A 17,459-nucleotide genomic window follows, 5' to 3' on the forward strand; every position below is an offset into this window, starting at 1 on the left:
ATATCAGCAACTGCAATATAAAAATATCACAGGTATATTATAATTATCCACCCTCCCCCACCAAAAAAGCATTGCCAATCTAGGAAATTGAGATTACACTTAATAGGAATCCAGATATGTTAAGGCATGGAAATTCAATTAGAGCACCGAAACAACTTTAACTCTCCAGTATAGATGCCATACACTAATCAGGTTCTTATTCATATCCTTGTTCCTGCAAACACTGAAGTAATTTTATTTACACTGGTTATCTGCGTTATTTTGGTTGCCTATCTGCACTTTTAGGTGCCTAAATACCTTTAAAAATCTCTCCCCGGTGTCCGAAGGCTGCTCATACAAGTTAAGCTACGTCGGTAAATGTTTTCAGGATGGATGCCTTAAGTTGTTTCAGACAGAGAATCTGTTTTTAGCAGATCTCTGCCAATGATTTCAATGAGAAAATTGCTAAATTGCTGCTTCTCACTCATACAAGTTAAATAATAATAACAATTATAAAAATAATTAATAATGCCATGCTATGGCCCAGGTTTTGAGCCCAATCCTGACACCATTTATCTTGTGAGTAACTTTACATTTATGGGACATAATCTGACAAACTAAAGCTAGTCGGGGCATTTTTTACTCAATGAAATGTCATCACAATATGGTGTTTTGTCAAAACCAATTTGCACAGGCATATCGGTGTTGACAGAGTTTGTGTCAGGAAGGATTTTGAGGAACAGGGCTTTCTGGTCACTTCTGGTACAAGAGAGAAAACCAGAATCCAAAATCCCACCTTTTCAATCTGAAACCAGCCATTTCAACACAATTCCATTTTGTGAAAACATTGGAAAGATTTTGTTTTTATTCCAATTCTGAACACAAACAACCTAGAAATCTAGAAAGTTGTCACAAAACAGAATTGTTACAAGCACAAACACATGCTCTTGAGTAACTTTTGTGTTTTATAGACTCCTTCAAGAAATATGTAACAGGCATAAGGGCACAGCTACACTGCAAAAAAAAAGCATTTTCTTAACTCAGATTAGCTAACCTTTGTTGACTAACTTGGTTTAAAGTTGCAGTGCAGATATGGTAACTTGGCTTTTAACTTGGGTTAGCAATTCAAATCCAACCCCAGGCTCCCTTATAGGCTTTAACTCAAGCTCCTAACCTGAGTTAAATACCAAGTTGCTGTGTCTTCACTGCTATTTTATCCCAAGTTAGCGATCCTGGTTTAGGCTAACCTGAGTTAAGAACACCCCTAATTTTCCATACCTAGGGTTATGTCTACGTTGCTCTGGAGGAGTAATTTCCAGCTCAGGTAGACATACCCACTGTAACTTTTACAAAGTTAGTGTGTCGTAAATAGGACAAAGTTAGTATGTCGTAAATTTTAGCCATAGCTGCTCAAACAGTGAGACGAGCTGCCCATCCTGAGTCCTATCCCATCTGAAAACCAAGGTATGGATTCAGGAAGTTAGTCCATCCTGCCAACCATGCAGCTGCCACTACACTGATATATTTCATGCACTAGCTTTACCAAAGCTAGAGCCGGTACATCTGCCCAAGCTGGAAATTTCACCCCTTGCTCCAGTATAAACAAACCAAAAAGTGTTTGTAGGATTGGACCCTTCAAATGTTCCTAGAGATAGGATCACACTATTAACAAATGGTAAGAAGACAATTAACTACAGAGTGGTACTTACTGAAATATCAGGTTCGAAGCACATATAGATTGAATGCTGTTGAATTTCACTGCAGACCCGAGATTCCAAATCTATATCTGGAATGTATTCATTGACTCCAAAGGGTGCATATGTCTATCTGGCAGGATGAGAGAGTTTCATTTATCTTCATTGTTTCACTCAAGCATTTCATATTGTGACTAGTAATTGACAGAATAGACAGTTCCATGATTATTCTGCTTTGATGCAGTATTTGGGTGTCATCTAGTAGCAGAGCATGCATTTTAATTCATTTTCAATTGTTACTGATGCTCATAAGATGAACAAGAGTTAAAATTAATTAGTCTTGTCTTTGTGTGTGTGAACTTGTAGGGATGAAATAAGAAAAGCCTGCAAAAAACTGCAAACTGAGGTCAGGTTGGAAATTTGGGGTAGTGGGTGGGTTTTCTTTACATTTCATTGGGCATGAGTCATCTCTCTTTTACACCAGATTTAAATCAGTGCATTTTAAGTCCCACTCCAGCCCTTTTTCACCATTCCAGCAGTGCAAAAGGGCCATTAAACAAGTTTAATAATCCTGATCTGCATTCCCCCTGCAGACGATGAATGCCAGACCCTGGTGTAGGGGAAATTAGAGACATCATTTTTTATCCCCAATGATCCCTGGTTGTTGGAAGGGCCTCTTGACACCATAATCATGTTGGTGCAATTTAGGGAAGCCCAGAGGGTACTCCAAGTGGAAACAAGGCCTGAATAAGGCTTCAAATTGGCCCAGAGAACAGATAGCCATAAAAGCATCTTGCAGCCATCTTTCCTTCCCATGCACAGCACAGTATGGACACATAAGATAAACTAAGCCACTAACTTCAGCAGATTTAGTAATTAAAAACCAGTGCAACTGAAAAAAGAATCAGGGACCATTGCCTTCAGTTGACTTAGTTAAAATTAATTAGTCTTTGTGTGTGTGAACTTGTGGGGATGAAATAAGAAAAGCCTTCAAAAAACAGCAGACAATGTGTAGGGATGGTGAGATATTAGAGTTTTGGTTTGGATCTTGGTCAACCTACGAAAGGCCAGGACTAGTTAGATCAATAGGAAGCCAGAACAATCTGTTTCTTGCAGTATTGGGACCTTTGTATGTAGCTGTAGAAGAAATGTCCTCTTTGCTAGGAAGCAGATTGTTACCTTTTCTTTCTTTGACCATTTGCTCCTCCGGATCTATAAAAAATTGTTTCTAGAGAATAGTTTGGGAAAGGGAATTATGGGAGATATTTACTCTTTCTGAGATTCTCCTGTTGCTTGTTCTTTGTTTGGGTAGAAGGTAAGCACATAATGTAAAGACATATAAACCTGGACTGGATGAAATTTTCTATGATAGATCTTGTGTAACCTTAACTCTGCCACCTTGTGTGATAGAGTGCGGATCCCTTATGTGATAAGGAATATGTAGCCTTAATTCTGACTTCTTAGGCAAGGCACTCTGTGCAACTTTAACTCTGCACTCAGTGATAAGTAGAGAAGAGACAGGGATCAGGGGTAATGGATATAAAACTGAATATTAAGTGTATCTGCTGGACATGGATCCTGTGGTTCTCTAAGTCTCTCTAGGTCCCAGACCAACCCTCAGAACCTGTGCAGCCAAATTTCACCCCACAGGATCTCCTTGAATCTGGGATGGAGTAAATATTAATGGGAAAGATTGACCTCTAATGGTGCGCACAATGCTGCATCTCCAGAATTAATGCATTCCCTCTTTTTGTCTCTCCAACTTAATTTTTAATGTGGTTGCATCACTCTCCAGCTTTCAGATCAACAGCTGTGGTGTCACACCACATTTACGTTGCTTTCACTAATTGACTTCAGTGGCCTTTTTCCAGAATTATACAAGTCTACATGAGCTCAGAAGATGGACCAGAAAGGAAGTGTGGTGCAATGGTTATGGTGTTACCCTGAGACTCGGAAGACATGCATTCAACTCCCTGTTCTGACACAGATTTCTCATGTGACCATGGGAAAATAATATCCGCCCAGGTTTTGAAAGGTATTTAGATATTGAAAGCAATGGGTTTTAGGTGCCCAGGGACTTTTGAAAATCCCACTAGGCACCTAAATACCTTTAAAAATTTTGACCCTTGAGAAAAAAATTAAAAGAACATCATGCCCCAATTTTTAAAAGTATTTAGGAATTGCTGTGCCCGCAATTGCAATGCCTAACTGATTTAGGAACCTAAGTCTCATTTTCAAAAGGGATTTAGGTACTTGGGAGATAAAATCTCATTTACAGTCAGTGATTTAGGCTCCTAAGTGCCTTACTCCCTTTTGAAAGTGAGACTTAGGCTCCTAAATCAGTTAGGCTGACCACAGCATTGTCTAATACCTTTATCAAACTTAGGGACAGATATTCAAAGGTATTTATTTAGGTACCTAAAGATGCAGATGTGTGTCTACTGGGATTTACAAATGTATCTAAGTCAATGGGAGTTAGGTGCCTAAACTGCTTAAGCATTTCTGAAAGTCCCATTATGAACCTAAACACCTTTTCTAATCTGGCCATTGTGATTCATTGATCCATCTTGAAAACTGAAATTATAGCATTTTCCTACTGCACAGAGGATTTGTGAGGTTAAATCCATTAAAGATTGTGAGGTGCTCAGCTACCATGGTAATGGGTCCAGATAAGGGCCTAACATATATATATATAGCCCTAAATGTGTTTCACTTTCGATGTCAAAGAATTGATGGAGACATTTACAGTCAATCATATTCCTTTATTCAACAGAATCTTCTTCTCCCCACCATTCTCCAGAAGGCGCCCTTCACCTCTTTGTTCCTCAGGCTGTAAATGATGGGGTTTAGCATTGGCGTGATAACAGTGTAGATGAGAGAGAGAAACTTGTCTGTGTCTGGTGTGTAGGAGGAATTGGGCTTCAGATACATAATGCAAATGGAGCCATAGAAGAGTGTCACCACCATGAGGTGAGAGGAGCAGGTGGAGAAGAACTTCCTCCTACCCTCCCGTGAGGGTATCTTCAGGATGGTGGAAATGATGCAGACATAGGACATGAGAATCAGCATGAAGGGGAAGGTGCCAAAGAACAGAGCCGCCATGAAGACAGCCATTTCGTTGTGGGAGGTGTCCCCACAAGCCAGCTTCAGCAGTGGAGGGATGTCACAGAAGAAATGATTAATCTCATGGGATCTGCAGAAGGGTAGGGTGAACACCATGCTGGTGTGACCGAAGGACATGAGGAGACCACTGAGCCAGGATCCAGCAGCCAGTCCAGTGGACACCTTCCTGTTCATAACCACTGGGTAATGCAGAGGCTTGCATATTGCGGCATAGCGATCGTAGGCCATGGATGCCAGGAGAAAACACTCTGATCCACCCAGGAAAAAGGTGAAATAGGTTTGCACAGCACAGCCAATGAAAGAGATGGTTTTATCCCCAGAGACCAGATTCCAAAGCATCTTGGGGACATTGACTGATGTGTAGCACATCTCCAAGAAGGACAGGTTCCTGAGGAAGAAGTACATGGGGGTATGAAGGGCTGGGTCAGCCAATGTGAGGACAATGATTAGAAGGTTTCCAGCCAAGGTGACTATGTAGGTCACCAGAAACACTGAAAAAAATAAATGCTTCAGGCTGGGAATGTCAGAAAAGCCCAGGAGAAAGAAGCCAGTGATTGTCGTGCTGTTTCTTCCCACTGTTTCTTGGCTAGTTTTCATCCTGAAGAAGAAAAGGAAACAATAGGTTTTCACAGAATACTTTCCCCCGCTCCTCCACCCTCCACTGCCATACAATTTCTCCAGATAATCTGAGTCTTTCTGTGAATTTTAGGAAGCTAAGAATTTTGTCTTTTTACAATTTGCTGCAACCTGTGTTATACCAATGGAATAAAAACCAGCAGGATCTTATTAAAGGGGAGAAGGCAAAATGCCATATTTATCGTGAATACAAAAAGAATTAGAGTAAGCAATCAGTTATAGCTATAACATTTCATTCTCGCACACATTCATTCATACACAGTTGTGCAAGGTAGTTATAGTTACCAGCCTGCAGCTTGCTCGTGCTACATCGCTGGCCAGGTAGCCTGAACACGAGGATGGACCCAAATCTTATCAGGTGTGCACCCGATGCTCCTGGAGGCAGAACCTGACTGAAAGTTCTCAGATTCTAGGTTCTGTTTTTATAGGAATTTCTCCCTATACCAGTCTATGGAATCTGCTTCAACATGCTGCTTTTACGTTTGAAGTGATAATCAATCACTGTTATTTTTGAAGTGATGTTTAATCAGCAGATGGCCCATCCATGACCGCTTGGTGTTATTTTGTTCTTCGGTTCTTTGCCCCCACCCCTTCCGTCCTTGGTGTGCTTGGGTGCTTAGGGGTGGATTGTAGATTTCGGTTTGCCCTCGGGGTCACCCGGTCATTTCACTCCATGCATTCTTCAGCCAATTTATGTTGGGGTTGTAATTCTCAGGCTGACACCTTTAATTTTTCATTTCTTATTCAATCATACATATATACAATCACACTCCAACGTATAGCCTGTCAACATCTGCATTTTAATCCTTTAACGTAACCATTCTAAAATCACTGGGACATGGCAGACTTCAATAAGTCTATTTATCCCACTTGTTACATTTAAAAGGAAACAAATAAGATAAGCATGCAGGAGTGTGTGTGTGGGGCGGGCGGGCGGGCGGGGGGGGGGGGGTTATACTGGAGTTCAGAAAAAAAGTTGTACCAGCCATAAAGGACAGCTGTTATCTTGTTATTTTTAGAACAGACTCTCTTAGTCTCTGGATGTGCTTTTACAATTAACACAGACTCAACAAAGTGGCTGAGAAACATATTTCTTTTGAATGGTCAGGCCAAATTCTGGGGTCTGCTGCAAGTTCTGGGGTCTGCTGTGGAGTCACTCTTTCTTATATTTCCCATATCAGAAATTTATTAATCTAGTCCAACACCTGTGTATCTAATTCACTAATGTTCAGAGGTGTCCTGTACAACACTTCTTAGAATCCGAATGAATATCTGATAAAGTTTGAATTTCTGGGTACTCTGTGCTGGATCTTAGAACAGTTCAGTGGTGGATGTTTTATGTGGTTTTTACAGATGGATCCTCCCCACACACACACAGTTTTGTGACTAAAATGTGTTATGAGATCCAGCAAATTTTCAAACAAGGTTAATTTGGGAGTGAGCGGGAATGTATCTCATGAATCCCTTAACCAAATAACTCCAGATTTAGAACACTATTTCTAACCTAGTCCATCCAATTTTCAAGTGGGTCTGCCTATGCATGGTGTCAAGTATCAGAGGGGTAGCCCTGTTAGTCTGAATCTGTAAAAAGCAACAGAGGGTCCTGTGGCACCTTTGAGACTAACAGAAGTATTGGGAGCATAAGCTTTCATGGGTAAGAACCTCACTTCTTCAGATGCAAGAGACTTGCAGGACCCTCTGTTGCCTATGCATGTGGACTTTGGGTACTTTGAAAACTCACCTTTTAAACAGACAGCTCTATATAATGTTAACTTTGGCGCAGTCCCATAAGGCCAAAACTGTAAAAGTGACCAGTGATTTTGTAAAAAGAACAGGAGTACTTGTGGCACCTTAGAGACTAACAAATTTATTAGAGCATAAGCTTTCGTGGACTACAGCCCACTTCTTCGGATGCATATAAGTGGGCTGTAGTCCACGAAAGCTTATGCTCTAATAAATTTGTTAGTCTCTAAGGTGCCACAAGTACTCCTGTTCTTTTTGCGGATACAGACTAACACGGCTGCTACTCTGAAACCAGTGATTCTGTGTGATTCTTCACTCTGTCACGAGCTCAATGCAAATGTAATTGCTTTGGGTTATTTTAGCCACCTCAGCGCCCATTCGGCTGGGGTGGCCACCCTGTTCTCCCCGGGGTCGCCTGAGGTGCTGGGGGTCGCCGAGGTTGTGCCGGGCCGCCTGCTGCACGTCCGGGCCCGTGTGGAGGGGCTGGTTCTGAACTTGGTCAACGTCTATGCCCCGAACGCGGGCCTGGAACGAGTGCCTTTCTATCAGCGGGCGGCGGCCTTCCTCGGCACTCTGGATTCTCGCGAGTGCCTGGTCCTGGGCGGGGACTTTAACACCACCCTCGAGGACCGGGACCGCTCCGGGCTTGAGAATTCCCAGGCAGCCGCGGGCGTCCTCAGGGAGATCGTAGACCATCACTCCCTGGTGGACGTCAGGCGCGAACACCACCCGGACGACGACACCACCTTCACCTATGTCCGGGTGGAGGACGACCGGTCGCGCCACTCCCGGTTGGACCGGATCTATCTGTCCCGCTTTCATCTGGCGCGGGCCCATGCCTCCAGTGTCCGGCCGGCCCCGTTCTCGGATCACCATCTGGTGACCGTGACGGCTTCTCTCAGTTCCGGGGGGCATTTTAATAATAGTTTGCTGGAGGACGTGGGCTTCGTGGCATCCTTCCGGGAGTTCTGGCTGGCCTGGCGGGGGCAGCGGCGCGCCTTTCCCTCGGCGCAGCGGTGGTGGGACGTGGGGAAGGTCCGCGCGCGGCTCTTCTGCCGGAACTATGCCCGGGGCGCCAGCCGGCGGCGGGATGCGCTGATAGGGCAGTTGGAGCGGGAGGTCTTAGAGCTGGAGAGGCGTCTGGCCTCCGGCCCCGAGGATTCACCCCTCTGCGCGGCGTACCGGGAGAAGCGGGAGGAGCTCCGGGCCCTGGAAGACCACCGGGCCCGGGGCGCGTTTGTTCGATCCCGCATATGTCTCCTTCGGGAGATGGATCGCGGCTCCCGCTTCTTCTACGCCCTGGAGAAACGGAGGGGGGCCAAAAAGCATGTCACCTGCCTCCTGGCGGAGGACGGCGCCCCCCTCACAGATCCGGAGGAGATGCGTGGCAGGGCCAGGGCCTTCTACGCCGCTCTTTTCTCCCCGGATCTGACCGACGCCGAGGCCCGCAGGGTGCTCTGGACCGGGCTCCCGACGGTCAGCGCGGGCGACCGAGACCGGCTGGAGCTGCCTCTTTCTCTAGCCGAGTTCTCGGCAGCCCTCCGGCTCATGCCCACTAACAAATCTCCGGGCATGGACGGGCTGACCGTGGAGTTCTACCGCATGTTCTGGGACGTCCTCGGCCCAGACCTCGTCACCGTCTGGGCCGAGTCCTTGCAGGGCGGGGTCCTCCCTCTCTCGTGCAGGCGAGCCGTGCTCGCCCTGTTGCCGAAGAAGGGGGACCTCCGCGATTTACGAAATTGGCGTCCCGTCTCGCTCCTCTGCACGGACTATAAGGTCGTAGCGAAGGCCATCTCGCTGCGGCTGGGGTCCGTGCTGGCGGACGTGGTCCACCCCGACCAGACCTACACCGTCCCGGGCCGGAGCATCTTTGACAACCTGTACTTGGTCCAGGACCTGTTGGAGCTGGGACGTAGGGATGGTCTGTCGTTCACCCTCCTGTCTCTGGACCAGGAGAAGGCGTTCGACAGGATGGACCACGGGTACCTCCTGGGCACTCTGCGGGCATTCGGCTTCGGGCCCCAGTTTGTGGGCTTTCTCCAGGTGCTGTACGCTGAGGCGGAGTGTCTGGTCAAGCTCAACTGGACCCTGACCGAGCCGGTCAGCTTCGGGCGGGGAGTACGGCAAGGGTGCCCCCTCTCGGGCCAGCTGTACGCTCTGGCGATCGAGCCCTTCCTCTGCCTCCTCCATCGGAGGTTGGCAGGGTTGGTGCTCCGGGAGCCGGAGCTGCGGCTGGTCCTGTCGGCGTACGCCGACAACGTGCTCCTCGTGGTCCAGGACCCAGCGGATCTGGTGCGGGTGGAGGCCTGCCAGGCCGTTTATTCGGCCGCCTCCTCCGCCCGGGTCAACTGGGTCAAGAGCTTTGGCCTGGTGTTCGGGGACGGTTGGCAGGCGGGCTCCCTCCCACCCGCGCTTCAAGCCATTCGGTGGAGCGTGGGTTCGCTGCTCTATCTAGGCGTTTATCTTTCCGCCACGCATCCTTCTCTGTCGGAGAACTGGCTGGATTTGGAGGCCAGGGTGCGTGAGCGGTTGCGGAGATGGACGGGACTGCTCCGGTGTCTCTCCCTGCGGGGGAGGGCGCTGGTGCTGAACCAGCTCGTCCTGTCCATGCTCTGGCACCGGCTCAACACCCTGAGCCCGGCCCCGGAACTCCTGGCCAGGCTCCAGAGGATAGCCCTGGAGTTCTTCTGGCCTGGACTGCACTGGGTCTCTGCAGGGGTTCTGAGTCTTCCCCTGGAGGAGGGGGGACAGGGCCTGGTCTGCCTTCGTAGCCAGGTCCATGTCTTCCGCCTCCAGGCCCTGAAGAGGCTCCTTTACGGTGCGGGTAGTCCGGCATGGAGCACGTTAGCGCACGCCTTCCTCCGCCGCCTCCGAGGGCTCCGATACGACCGGCAGCTCCTTTTTCTTCACCCGAGAGGTCTTCCGCGAGACCTCTCGGAGCTGCCGGTCTTCTACCAGGACCTTCTCCGGACCTGGAAGCTTTTTTCGGCGACCAGGTCCACTGTGGCCACCGAGGGTGTGGATCTCCTCGCGGAACCCCTGCTGCACAATCCCGATCTCCGTGTGCAGGTGGCGGAGTCACCCTCGGTGAGCCGGAGGTTGGTCCTGGTGGAAACCACCAGGGTCGGAGACCTCCTGGACTACACCAGAGGGGACTGGTTGGATCCCCGCACGCTTGGTCGGCGCATGGGGCTCTCCACCCTCGCGACCCCTCTGCGTGTACTCCAGGAGGTGGGCGCTGCATTGTCACCTCCTGCTCTCGGCTTCCTGTGGCGGGCCCTGCGGGAGGGCGCTCCCCGCCCACCCCTTAGCCCGGGCCCTCCGGACCTTTTTCTCGGACCCTTGTTCCGTGAGCCCCCCCCGGCTCCCCCGCTCCCATAATCCGAGCCGGCTGCACACTCTGCAGCCGGTCCGGTTTCGGACCGCGTCCAGAGACCACCTGTACACGCTCGTGCTCCACACGTTGCATCACCTCACCCTCGTGTCCCGCCCCGACACCAGGTGGAGGGACTATCTGCTACCTGTGGAGGGTGAGGAGCCCCGGTGGGCCAGCCTTTATTCCACCTTAGTTCCCAGGCCCGCCGGGGACATTGGTTGGCAGCTCCTTCATGGAGCCGTGAGCACGGGCGTGTACTTGGCGCGGTTCACCCCTATTCCCGAGGCCTGCCCATTCTGCGGCATCAGGGAGACCCTGGCGCACGCTTACCTTGAGTGCGCCAGGCTGCAACCCCTTTTCCGGCTCCTCCAGAACCTCTTGCTGAGGTTCTGGCTGCACTTTTCCCCACACTTGTTTATTTATGCACACCCTATCCGTGGCCCCACAAAGTCGCGGGACCTCCTCGTCAACCTCTTCCTGGCACTGGCCAAACTTAGCATCTATAATACCAGGGAGAGGATGTTGGACGAGGGGGTGCTCTGCGACTGTGGGGCCTACTTCCATACCTCTTTGGTCTCACGTCTCCGGGCGGAGTTCCACTGGGCAGCGTCCGCTGGCTCCCTTGCCACCTTCGAGGAGCAGTGGGCGCTGTCTGGGGTTCTCTGCTCGGTGTCCCCATCCGGTTCCCTGATTTTGAACCTTTGACCATCACCTCGTTCCCTGTTTTTTTTTTTATTAGTTGTCCCAAGTAATTATTTGGTACTGGGTCCAGTGGTCCCTCCCGCTGGGCTGGGGGAGGGGCCTTTAGTAGTGGGAGGGTGAGCCCGCCCACTTCCCGGTTTGCCAATACGACCTCACTACAGTCTGATTCGCCACTGAGTTTCTATAGCATTATGCCCATGTAGCTCCAATGGGCCAGAATCATCTGGTGTAAATCAGTTAATGGAGCTATATGGATTTACACCAGATAAGGATCTGGCCCTTGAATTTCAAAGGAGTTACAATGGTCCTAAAACTGGTGAAGTGGAGTAAAAGTAATCAAGAATATAGGATGACTGAAAAATCAAGCTAAGTCGTCCCAAGTTGGTCATCCAAAAGTGGAAGCACTGAATGTCTGTGGTAATTTGGGTCAGGGCTCATAAAGCATGGACTACACAATGCATAGTACCTGATATATTCTAAAGGGAAATTACCACTGATCTGAATAGAAAAGGATGTGAATCAAACCCTGGATTGCAAAAAGCCCAAGATATGATATGTTTGAAATGAGTCCTCACCAACTAGCTGCACCAAGGACCACTTCCTCATGCACATCTGGAACAGAGGATGGTGATCTCTTCACACACTCCAAAGGATGCATTGCTTCATCAGGCAGGATGGCAGTTTTTATTATTTATATGCACTGTCCCTATTGGGAGCTGATCTCCCGACCATTCCGTAGTCTGAATTACTCCATGATGATGATGATGATTTGTAATACAGTAGCACCTAAGAGCTCCAATCATGGACCAAGCCCCCATTGTGCTAGGCACTGTATATACACACAGCAAAAAGACAACCTAAGTAATGTGTTAGTATAAGATAATTCTTCTTCGATTCAATATGCAAGGGAACTCTCAAAACAGACCGTGCATATAGTACTATATATTATTAATTCAAATTGTTACTTCAAATTGGTTTTTAATCATTAACTATTACTGATTGCCACAAAACAAATTAGATCAGAACTCAGTTAGTTTTCTGGGAAGTGCTAGCGATGAGATAAGAACAGACCCTAAAGCCTACTGCTTGTCAGTTTGGAGATTTGAAGATAAGTTGGTTTGACTTTTCATGAGCCTTATTTAACATACTGTAGAACAGTAAATTGATTCCTTTGCTCCTGATTTACATGAGCATGAAGACTGAAGATTAGTGTCCCATTGTGCTAGGTACTGTACAGACACACTGGAAGAGACACTTGCAGTCATCAAAGGCTTAAAATCTAAAGATGAAAGACAGACAAAGGTGGGGCAGGGAGAGGGGAGGTGGAGAAACAGAGGCCCAGAGAGGAGAAATGACTTGTTCCAAGGTCAGCCAGCAGGTGAATGGTTGAGCCAAGAATAGAACCATATGTTCTACCTATGAGATATGCTGCATCTACCTAGCTAGCCATTAGGAAAACATTGATAGGAAGCATGGTCTAGGGGTAGGACACTGGAGTCAAGACATTTGGGGCCTTGGTTCTGTCCGAAGCTCTACCACTGTATACCTGCTATGCAACTACATAAGATTGTTTAACCCCTCATATATCTACACCCAGATCTGCCTGTGAGAGGTATGTAATTTTGGCAGCAATGCCAACAGTGTCACTTTTTCTTGCGTTCAGAGTATAAATGCAGCTGCATTCTAGCCATAGGAGAATTGGGGTCAGGACAAGGCCATCACAAGAAGCTGGGGTCACTTTTTTTTTATCTCAGTCTCTTATGGAAGGTGATGTCATCTGATGATGTAACTGTAAATTCCACAACAAAAGATAAACTACCCGAGTGTGGGAAATTGCAGAGTTAGGCCCTTAACATTCAGGAAATGATGAAGTTGCACACTCCACTGCTCTCCTGTGCAATGTAGCGTAATGCAGCCTGTTGGGAAAAAATCTCCTAATACATTTATTAAAGTTTACCATGACTCAGTTTCCACACAAGTATTCCTTTATTGATCCAAAGGTCACTCGGTGTTGATTACATCCCAAAAACAAATACAAGTATATGCCCACTTATACTCGACCTCCTAGCAATAATTCAGTTATAAGCATTGACCAAATACCCAAAAGAGGATCAGACTCGGGAGATACTTTCCCATCATTATGTGACTCCAAAGGGGTAAGAAAAAGCTCTGACTAAGAAACCTCTACATACCTCGTCTTTTATACACTATAATAAAGAAGTGATGTCATTGCTGGATCTTGACACTTAGCTAAAGCCAGAAGAGGAAGTTAGGACTGAACCCTGTCTTCTGACCCAGTCAAGACAAGATTAATGATGGGGCCTCTCTTGTCAAGGTTTTCTTCTTATCTCATTTTGCCATATTTCTTCCCAGTAACTGTATAAAGCATTTCTTTTTAAGCAACCCATATAGCATTAATTATTGAATGCAGCAGGTACCCAATTAACCATTTTTTCTTTATTTTGATGACCTAAACCCAACCCTTAAATAAGATACTGCTGTATTTCAAGGGTCACTACTAGTTTAAGACAAACAAGCCTTTTCTTTTCTCATGATATCAGGTCTTTTTGGTCACATGCTTTTTGGGCCTATCGCTCATGCTAACATCCAAACTCAGTTTAAAACCACAGTTGACTCAGGCCTAATGTAGGCCTGTTTTCCTGCACAGCCTTAACTCTGCCCACTTGGGGGATGCAGCATTTGCATGTAATTTGGGGGTAGCAACTGCTTTGTATGCAGTTGTGGTCTCTGTGAATGAATCAGTTAATGTGAAAGCATTATAACCAACCCCATGGTAGGGTGTGGGTGGGGGTGCTGTGCTACAGCAGTCCCTAGAGTCTCCTAGAGCGCAGGGTGTACCATGGGTGTGGAGGCACATGGTGGAGGCAATCCAAGCACTCCGTTCTTCTGGCTCTCGCCCTTTGTGGAACACGGGCACATTTTGGTAACACAGAGGATTGCACTGCTAGGGTTGCCAAAAATGAAGATACAATTACCCTCTACATCATGTCTGTAAATTACTACACAGACTGATAAACTGCAATCCAGCCCCTAAGGGCCATTGAATACAGAGGTATGATGGTGGGGATCCTTCAGCCTTGAGTCAGGGATGCTGACTTCAGGCCACCCCTCTCCAAGAAGCATTGTGCACTTCCCTGCATATTTCCTGGGCAAAGTCCATTCCTTTTATCCCCAGAGAAAACTGCATGTGGGCAGCTCCTATTGGCTGAAATCCAAAACAGGAACATTAGCACTGTCCTAAGAAGAGTCAGTCTGCTTGCCTCTGTTTCTTTACAGATTCTAGTGACTCACTCTCATTGTTTACACACACAGTGCAGAGCTGCTATGTTCAGAGACTCAGAAACCCCACTAGCTCCTCACCCTTCCACTGATTTGCGAGCAGAGCCCGGGACTTAAAACTCACACTTAGGGCAGGTCAAAAATGTTCTAATTTTTTTTTCTGACAGAAAATTGGGTTTCAGGCTTTCCTCTAAAAATTCCAATTGTTTGTCAGAAACAAACAATAAATCATCAGAAAACTGATTTTTTGGTTCATTTTTTTGCTGAAAAATTTTGATTGCCCCAAATAAAAATATTTGTTATTTGTTTTTAATCTGTAACCCTCTCTTCCCTGAGCACCTGGTATTCCTGCGGATAATGGAGATCCTGGGGTGGTCCCAAAGGTGGTATTGGATAGCTGGGAAGCTTCTATCCACCAGTCTGAAGCATCTCTCTACTCATAGGAAGAACGACTGTTGGCAGTGCCTCCTCCTGGATTTGCACTGTATACCTGTTAGGGTGCCTTGGTAGATTCCAGGTACAACTCCAGGCTAAACTAGCAATAGGCCTCACAGATAAGGGCAAATGATACATAGTGCTCTACAGAAAGCATTAAACACCCAAGTTGGCATGAGGAACAGCTTTACTTACAAGTAATATAGCAAGATACAATGGCAATGCAATAGAATAGAGAACCCACCGCAATTACTGTGACTGGTCAATAAGTGGCATCACAACAGTTCAGCTAATGGTGGAGACTTATAAACATGAAAGTAAACTTAACCACTACTTCCAAAACAGAGGTTTATGTAAAAACTAAGCTTAAGCTTACAGAAGAACATTCACCAGCAAAGAATTCCCTATGGCAGAGGGGTGGGGGCAGGATGAAATCCTCACTGGCATCACCCCAAACACTTTCCCTCTGGGGGGACAGAGGCCAAAGCCCACCGCCCTGCAGCTTAACTGCCCAGAGGCGGGTTAGAGAGAAGGAGAAAAGATTAACAATAGCTGAGCTGTGCAATGGGAAGGAACAGAGTGGGAAGCTCAGTAGAGATAGTACTACTCTGCTGCTGACTCCAGTGTGACACTAGAGGGCACTGTGCCATAGGAGGTGGTGTGTCAAAGCAGGTGGTGTGCTGCTCTCCTAGTTGGTGCTGACCACGATACCCAGCCATGCTGCAAGGGCTGGGGTGGGGGCTCTGTAGGGGGCGCTCCCCCCTGACAGTCAGTGCTAAGCCCAGTGCCCCAGTGCTGTGCTATTGCATGCTATGCTGCAGGGACCGGGGCGGGGGGTCTATGGGGGGCGCTCTCTCCTCTGTGCTACTGTTGATACCAATGTCCTAGGATTTGGCAAGTGGACAATGAACTGCAGGATACACCATCTTTTGGCTGAAAAATAACAACACCAGGGCCCTTCAGCTTGTAATTTCTATGGCTTTTGAAAGGCGCCTAAGTGAGTTGGGTACCTAAATCCCACTGAAATTGGATGGTTGTTGGACACCTAGAGCCCTTAGGGTCTTTTAAAAATACCACTGTCAATGTCCCCTGTACTTAAGATTTCAAGTCTGGCCAAATCCCAGATCTGTCAACTTCCTCCTCCTTTCCCCCTCTCTCCATCTTTTCATTTGGATTCAGTCATAGAGCCATAGTATTTGAACCTAGAAGGGAACCAGATTATCTAGTCTGATTTCCCATGTAGCACAGGCCACCCGCACCACCCAGCACCCTCACACTAACCCCAACAACCAAAATGAGACCAAATATTACAGCCCACAGAAGACTAGACTATGATGTGCTGCAGACAGGGGACAGGAGGGACCGAGATGCACCAATGCCTGAGGCCCCCACAATGGCAGGTAAATCATTAAGTGAGCCACAGGATTCTCCTTCCCCTCCAGTCCCAGAACAGCTGCCATTCTCCACCCAGAGGCGGCTGCATTTCGGTGGGTGGGTGAAGCCAGCCCTGTGCACATGGCCCTTTGAGGCACCGCAAGATGAATTAGAATTGGACATAGCTTACCCTGGGGAGCTCCCTCTGAACTTTGGGAAAGCAAGAAACATTTTGACAAGGTTACAAAGAGGGGCGCACGAGAATTCCAAATTTCCAAATATCCAAAAGTTTCAAAAACCAAAACAGAACAACAGCAACAACAGCAAAGGTAGAACTTATTGCCACAGAACGATGTTGAGGCCAAGAATTGACTGAGACTAACCTCCAGACTATTTGCAGGGGGTCTTTCTTGTTCAAACAGGAATTAAGTTGGGAAAGTCGTGTCGCACATGCTATGCAGGAGGTCAGACGAGATGATCACAATGGTCCCTTCTGGCCTTGGAATCTGTGAATCAATCAGCAGAGGAATCATAACGCTCCTGCCACTGATACTGATGGTGTGGGTCAACCAGAGACAGACATGGAGAGGGAACTGCTCTTATAAGACTTGGTCTTTCCTTCACCTGGCGGGTATCCAGTGTATATAGCATGTGTATGACCCAGAGTCCATTATACCAGTGCTGGTCAGCTGGTAGCTATAAATATCCCGCTTTGGCATTCTGGCAGAGGCCACATTCCCCTTTCCCTTGAGGAGCTGAGCACCTGAGGGTAACAAAGCATCTGGGAATGGAGATGGGAGACTGTGGCTTTGCTGTCAGCAGTGAGGTAGAGGGAGTGATGTGTGAGAACACAGAGGAGGTCACCAACAAGACAAATGAGGTGCATGGTGGATATAGGAGCGGGGCCATCGCAGGAGGGTTCCTCATCCTGTTAGGGTCATCCAGCCTCTCCCATGGATGGAACGTTAGCCCGGAAGCCAGAATGTGATTCTATGCTCCGTCCTTCTGGGCAAGTATCAAGTTCATGTTTAGAGATGTTTGCAACACAGAGTTTCCATTCCATGGGAAATAACAAAATTTGTTTTCATTCCAAATTG

General features: G+C 47.5%; 2 protein-coding genes across 2 annotated transcripts in view; one reads left to right on the top strand and one right to left on the bottom strand.

Annotated features, from left to right (window-relative positions):
* LOC101944097 (olfactory receptor 14A16-like) overlaps nucleotides 1-17,459 on the top strand; it is a 114,779-nt gene that overhangs the window by 53,017 nt on the left and 44,303 nt on the right. The gene's annotated exons all lie outside the window — the stretch shown is intronic.
* Nucleotides 4,440-5,393, bottom strand: LOC103307099 (olfactory receptor 10A2-like). Its single transcript, XM_024113677.2, has one exon. It carries the CDS (start codon nucleotides 5,391-5,393, stop codon nucleotides 4,440-4,442), a length of 954 nt encoding a protein of 317 aa, XP_023969445.2.

Source organism: Chrysemys picta, chromosome 12, assembly GCF_011386835.1.
Source record: "Chrysemys picta bellii isolate R12L10 chromosome 12, ASM1138683v2, whole genome shotgun sequence".
NCBI lineage: Eukaryota > Metazoa > Chordata > Testudines > Emydidae > Chrysemys > Chrysemys picta.